This window comes from Sinocyclocheilus rhinocerous, unplaced genomic scaffold (genome assembly GCF_001515625.1).
Source record: "Sinocyclocheilus rhinocerous isolate Xijiao unplaced genomic scaffold, SAMN03320098_v1.1 scaffold2843, whole genome shotgun sequence".
In the NCBI taxonomy this organism is placed as follows: domain Eukaryota; kingdom Metazoa; phylum Chordata; class Actinopteri; order Cypriniformes; family Cyprinidae; genus Sinocyclocheilus; species Sinocyclocheilus rhinocerous.
The window spans coordinates 128,190-135,668 of NW_015631060.1; the positions used below are offsets into that span (position 1 = coordinate 128,190).

Consider the following 7,479-nt stretch of genomic DNA (forward strand, 5'->3'; position numbering starts at 1 on the left):
AAAGGGCTCAGAAAATCACTCTGGATCCCTCACATCCAAGTTATCCCCTTTTTGAACTTTTGCCATCTGGCCGGCGCTTCAGAGCCGCAAATACCAGGACAGCCAGGCACAAGGCAATCTACCTCATGAACAGTTAAATGTTCCCGACATTATGCAATAAAAATGTGTAATAACCTTATATTTATTTGTTACCACCTCCATCCTAGTACATCCCTGCATTCTATTCTATTCCATTCTATCATCTATAGCACAACTGTACATACAATTTATTTATTTTTCCATTTATTTTTCAATACTTGTCTATTTATATTTACATATATGTATTATTTTTTTTTTTAATTCTCATCTTATTTTTTATTGTCTGTGTGTTGTTGTTGTCTTTGTGTACTGGAAGCTTATGTCACTAAAACAAATTCCTTGTATGCGCAAGCATACTTGGCAATAAAGCTCTTTCTGATTCTGATTAGGACATGTAGTGGTCCTTGCAAAACAGAGTCCTGATCATCAGGAGGGTCTTCATGTGTAGGCAGGTCATGCACAGTCTCGTCGATTCCAATAACAGGAAAGCCATCAACAGATTGTACTTTCTTCAGTGCTCCACCCATTCTGTTGAGGCACAAAAATCTGTAGTAAACTGACACCACACAAAAATTGCAAAGTAAGACTGACCATTAACACACCGTATAAAAATTGATGGAATATACTCTTCATCAGAGCTGAAACCATTCTGTCCATCATCTCTTTAAGGGAAGTAAGGAGAAGCTTCAACTGCCCAATCAATTCTGTACATAAGGAACATTTCCGATAAAAACAAGTTATCAAATATTATTACACGGCTCTGTGGAATACTTGATTCTGATTGGTCAGTCGCGACATTCCGAGGTATGTTATGTTTATCGATTTTCAGTGTGTATCTGTTATTCAAAGAGGGCTAATACGGGAAAGAAAATCTTTGTAAATCAATTTAAGATTTTCACACACAGGTGCTCCTTTATTAAAAGGCAATAGGTAGATTGTTAGGGGTTCAAGCACGAAGTGCTGAAACCCTATTGTAATTGTTAGGATTTTTAGGGGTTCAAGCACGCAGTGTTGAAACCCTGTATAAAACATTATAAAAAAAAAGTTAAAATTTAAACTCACCGTCGCTTAGGGACGCATAATCGTCTGTAAGGGACGGGGCCATTTTTACTAAAATGGCTATAACTCCTGAACGGACTGAGATATCTTCATCAAACTTGATACACATGTGTACAAGCTAAATCTTTGGTCAAATAAAAAAAAATTCGCAGTTCTGCCACTTGGTGGCGCTATAAGCCTAAAAAAGCCTAAAAATGACTATAACTATGCAACCGTTGGTCCGATCGACTTGAAAATTGGTATGCAGTGTCTTCGTCCAACGGGGCACAAGTGACTATGAGGACATTCGCGTATCTCAAAAAACATGGCCGCCATTGTCAAAACAAATGTAAGCACTGATTTGAAAGGGTTAACGGAGGTCGATCGGAACGAAACTCGGTGGGCATGTTCGACACATGGCCCTAAAGGTCTGTAAGAATTTTGAAAGAAATCGGCCACTGGGGGGCGAAATTGCGTTTTTCAAGTGCGTAAACGATTGTATATTGCGCGATTGTTCACACATCAACACAATATGCATACCATTTGATAGATCTTCTCATAACGAGTAACTTTGCCTCAAGAACCATTGCTGTCAATCAAATCGTTCATTAAATATTCTCAATTATGTTAAAAACCTACTTTTGCGAACTAGTCCTTGGTTTTTTGCTCAATCTTGATCAAACCACTGCAGCGCAATTCTCTGGACCCTCTAGATCAATAATTATCAAAAAAAAAAAAAATTTTGTCCTTCGCTTACTTTTTACCGGTGTCATTTAGAGAAAGGGCGTGGCCAAATATACCCAAATGCCTATAAAACGATAGTGATTATGAATAATTATAAAAAAAAGGTTGAGCTTTCAACTCACGGTTGCAAAGGGGCGCCAAAACGTTCGTAAGTGGCGGGGCCAATTTGATTAAAATGGCTATAACTTTTGAACGGAATGAGATATCTTCACCAAACTCGGCACACATGTGTATGAGCTCAATCTTTGGTCAAATAAAAAAATTGCGCAGCTCTGCCACTTTGTGGCGCTATAAGATGGAAAAAAACATAAAATATATTATAGTCACATTTCAGCACAAACTCCATACTGCCAATTTTAATAAAGATAATCTGGGGAAATGTAAACCAGATTTCATTACCATTAATATGAAATGATTTTAACCATTTATGTATTCAGACAATCAAATTAAAAAGTTGTAAAAACCCACCAATGTACAAATTCAAAATAAAATTTAATTTATTGCCCTGATATTCTGGAGAGAAACTGAGATGGAATAATGTGGATATACACATTGTGATAAGGATTTAGTTTTAGTTAATAAATTATGGTTAAAATAGCTAGATCTCTCTGCAACCACAAATTTAATTTTGATAGGCAAATTAAAAGTTTAAAATAAAAGATTTTTTCCCCAATCTTTTGTAACATGAAGACCAAGATACTTGACTTTATCTTTGATTGAGAATAGCACTTACACTTGCTTATATTTAGAAACTTTTGAAAAAAGCTTAGTGGTATTATTTAGTGATGTGACGTTCGACACCGAGGCTTCGAAACATCTCACAGTGAAGCACTGTACCGGAGCTTGATTCGTTTTGCCAAAACCATGTGATCTGTGACGTCCGAAGCTTCGTTTTCACACACAAACACGTGACTGCTTCGTATTCTGATTCAAATAACGCGAACCACTTGCACAAACTGATTTATAATCTGAAACAGTCCAAAAATGGCTGGGTCGTCTGGGACGCAAAGGCAGCTTTTTCCACCTTTTGACCACAAGATGTCGTTAGTGTGCACCGTCTTGAAAAGCTTCGAGTAATGAACCTTTTTACGATACAGTTGAGGGAAAGCCTCGGAAAAATGAAGCTTTGCGAAGCACCATCACTAGTATTATTAGCTTTGTGAATCTGCTATTCATGCCTTGAATTAATCCTTCATCATACCGTTTGAATGTGTTTTCTGTATGTGAATTTTCTATGATTTTTAGCATACACACAAGACTTTTATTTTGGTATGACGATGTGACGTCATAAGGCTGCGCCGCGCTCCTGCGTCTGTGATTCGGCTGAAGAAAGGTATGTGTTTATAATAAGTTAAAGTGTTCAAATCAAAGTAACCAGTTCAGACAATTTTATGACTTTATAAGCAATGTAAAACTGCTTAATTCATACTGAATATTAACATTTTAATGCTTTATATAACTTTAATTAACATTATTTTGTATGAATAACAGAAACGTTGCATCTCATTTCGCTCCCTGTATCGTGAATCTGTTTATCATAAACACGAATTCAGTCACTGGTAAGCAGTAATGGAGAAACTGAGCTTTTGAAACTTTTTCGAGTCAATTGAATCAATTACTTCTTTAAATGATTCACTGTTTTGAATCGCTCGAATCACTTGCTGCTCAAAACAGTGTAAATGCAACGAGAACAACCTTTACAAATCCAACAGCAGATGTTTTCATGAAAGTGGAATCTATTAAATTTAATCTACAAATCATTAAATGCCCAATGTAATTCATAACTAAACATTAAATGTATATATCATTTGTGTTTGTAGTTCTAGTTTTTAATGTTTTTTTTTAATCAGGTGATTTCAGGCCAGACTGACTCCCTTACCAGTGAGCTGACTACTGAACTAGGGAACTGATTGAGACGCACCCAAAGATTTAGTTTGCATTTATTTTTTCTTTCTGTTAATGTTAAACAGGACAAAGTGTCGAAACACAGAAACTCCTGCTGAATCAACTGAGATCCACGTGACACTATTATAAAGATGGTGTTTATTAAAGAGGAGAGTGAAGACATGAAGAATGAAGAAACATTCAGAGTCAAACATGAAGATACTGAGGAACAAACAAAGATGCTGTTTATTAAAGAGGAGAGTGAAGACATGAGGATTGAAGAAGCATTCAGAGTCAAACATGAAGATACTGAGGAACAAACAGGTTGGTTTTCATTCTCAAAGCTGAACTCATTTGATCCTTATTAAAATGTCCAGCTCTACAGAAATGAATGATATTTTTGAAGAAATAGAAAAATACTACAGAAGTAGTCTGAACAAAACAGTTATTTTGTATAACATTTAAACCCCAAAATCTACTTCTGGATTAAAAACAACGAAAACCATACATTTATATAACTTAATTATGCAACAATATCTAACAAACACTTTATTTTGCATTAAGTGAAATGTGAGTGATTACATTATGCTATTATACATTATTACATACGCTAACATACCTGAACATAAATACACTCCAAAATAAATAAATAAATAAAAATAAAACTTTTTGTCAATTGGGCTACTTCACACATTTATTAACATATTAGGTATTGGTTAAGTATTTTTTTAAAAATATTTATTAAGTTTATTAAACATTTATTAGGTAACTATTTATTTGAATAAATTGAAGTTAAAAACATTAACTTCAGTTTCCCTTAAAATTAATATTTTACCTTCAATCAAAATAAATAATTCTGTTTCATTGATGCGTTTATCGCAGCGCCTGAAAATAGTCCCCAGCATGCTCCCTGTGCAAGCAGGTGGTCACGTTGGTTATGTTGACGGAAGTTAGCCTATTTTCAGGCGCTGCGTAATATCATTGCGCCTGCTGCACCCATGGTACGGCAGCAAAGCTCCTTGATTATTACGCCGGAATGTGAGTATAGTTCCTAGCCATATCGGCCTAGAAAATCGCAACTTTTCATTTTCCGTCAGTCTTAGTACACGATGTAACTACAGAAGATTCAAGTTTTAAATAGGAAAAATATCAAAACTCTTTGGTCATTTTTGAGCTAGATGCTAACGATCTAATCAGATTCAATTATCTATGCTAAGCTACAGCTAAAAGTGCTACCGCCAGACCCGGAGATCGGCTGAATGGATTCGAAAACGGTAAAACTCAACTGTTTAACTCTAGGGGAGTTGGAAAATGAGCCTATTTTCAAAAATAGTGGAGTGTTCCTTTAAGTTTAGGTATTGGGTATGATTAGGGATATAGAATATGGTTGTTCAGAATATGTGCTTCATAAGTACTAATAAATAGCCAATACATTAGTAATATGTATGCTAATAAGCAGCTAGTAAATAGTGAGAATTGGTCCCTACACTAAAGTGTTACTCTTTTTTATTTATTTTTTTATATGAATTTTCAAACCTAAAATCAGCGAGCTTTTATTTTGGCGGTTTGCCGGCAAGTAAGTATATGCATTTCTGGTTTTAGCACTGCCAAGTGAATGAAATGTCACAGTTTTGCGTTTTGCTTTGAAACCAGCAGCACATAGCCTAGATTTATACTTTCAGTTCAAATGGAATCTTAAAGGGGTCATATGATGCTGCTAAAAAGAACATTATTTTGTGTATTTGGTGTAATGAAATGTGTTTATGCGGTTTAAGGTAAAAAAAAAACATTATTTTCCACATACTGTACATTATTGTTTCTCCTGTATGCCCCGCCTTCTGAAACGCGTCGATTTTTACAAAGCTCATCGGTCTGAAAAAGCGAGGTGTGTTGTGTTTGGCCGAATACCTCAAGCGTGAGACGGAAATGTTACGCCCCTTGCCATATTGACAGTTAGTCGATCTAAAATGGTGATTTTGCATTAACAGCTCTCAGACATGTCGATACGCAAATGAGTGGTCTGAACTTATTACCCAGCGCATTTTATTTATTTTAGTCATGCATGCGCACCTGCGCACCACTTATGTGCACCCCGTTTAGAACACATTATAACATAAGGTGGCGCTGCCTTGAAACTTATTGAGTACCATAAGGGCATGGTGCTGAATACACATAGTGAGTTTCATAATGATAAATTCAAAATTCAAAATGGCAGACGCCCAAATTGGCTGACATGGGGAAATTGAGTTCGACTCGGCATGCTCCACCAAATCTTAAGAGACCTGTTTGGTGACTTTTGGCCAAACCATTCAGAAGCTATAAGCAAAAAAAGAAATGTTCCATATCTCCTGACAATTAGGTGATGCTGTGCAGAAACTGTGCGGGTAGCCTTAGGTTATGGTTATTATAACACACACTAAGTTTGGTCTCAATATGCTAAAGTGTTGCGGAGATATAGCCTCATCCATTTTGGCGTGCTCTTTGTCAAATTCATTTGCATGTTTTTCAAGAACGGTTTGACTAATGTTTGACTAATATTGAGACTCTCCTTTATCTTTTGTCTCATTTCCACTGAGCGGTACGGTTCGGTACAGTGCAGTATGGTACGCAATTATTTCCGTTTCCACTGTCGGAAGTTGTGAATGGTACCAAAATAGTGAACCGTACCGTACCACTTTTTTGGTACCCTTCCGTTGGGGTACCTAGCATAGCAAAGGGTACCAAAAGGGTGGAGCTAAACTCACAGCAGAACGTTGATTGGTTGACTAGAATCGTCACTTTTGTGTGATACAAGGGGATAAAGCATCCTTTACTTGTTCCTCTCTGCTGTCCACGAGTGTTGGGCTTATTTACATCAGAGTGCACAAACACAAAAAAATATAACCGTGTAATTTATAATTTTATATTTTCACACAGACAATAGCCGTTTCTCAATATGCGTTCTTGTCTGTTCTTGTGGACTTGTGAAACATCATTGCCCAAAAACCCGCAAAATTTTCTAAATATTACTGTTATTGTGTCATGAAATGTAGTTTTAAGAGTTTTTCAGGCGAGAATGTGCTGACTTTGTAGCATACGTTTGACTGAACTGTTTGCTTTTGTGTTTATTTCCTCTTATATAAGCCTCTTATACTTTGTATTTATACTTTTATAATGGCTATTATTGTTCATTAAAACTGACATTTAACAAAAAGAGGCAGAGTTGTGCTTATTGTCGCGGTTCATCGTCGATCGCTACTTTCCGGCATACACCATGCCTACCAAGTAAGGGTACTATTGGCAGTGGAAACGCAAGCTGGATTAGGGTTATCCGTACCGAATCGTACTGTACTGTACTGTACCCCTCAGTGGAAATGAGCCATTTGTGCCAAAGTTCATAACTGCCTGGTCAGTGCCTGGATGGGAGACCTCCTGGGATAACTAGGTTCCTGCTTGAAGAAGTGTTAGTGAGACCAGCAGGGGGTGCTTACTCTGTGGTCTGTGTGGGCCCTAAAGCCCCAGTATAGTGATGGGGACACTGTCACTGAAGCACCATCCCTCAGCTTAGATGTTAAACTGAGGTCCTGACTCTCGGTGGTCATAAAAAATCCCTGGAAAGCAGCGCTTGTACGTCATCTATTCAGAATCTTTTTCTTTCAGCCAACCTTCTATGAGAAGCAAGAAGCCTATCAACAAGACTACTCACCGTGATCTACACGCTGCAGTCGACACGCCTTCTCTTCCCCTGCTGTGTTC

The 7,479-nt window shown here is 37.0% G+C and overlaps 1 protein-coding gene across 1 annotated transcript in view; it reads left to right on the plus strand.

Moving 5' to 3' along the window:
• Positions 1–3,983: 3,983 nt before the first annotated feature.
• Positions 3,984–7,479, plus strand: part of LOC107741454 (gastrula zinc finger protein XlCGF8.2DB-like) — a gene marked incomplete at its 3' end in the record, with an annotated part of 27,633 nt that continues 24,137 nt past the window's right edge. The window contains exon 1 of the mRNA XM_016554184.1: positions 3,984–4,068. Coding sequence (XP_016409670.1) covers positions 3,984–4,068 — 85 coding nt within the window. The remainder of the gene's footprint in view (positions 4,069–7,479) is intronic.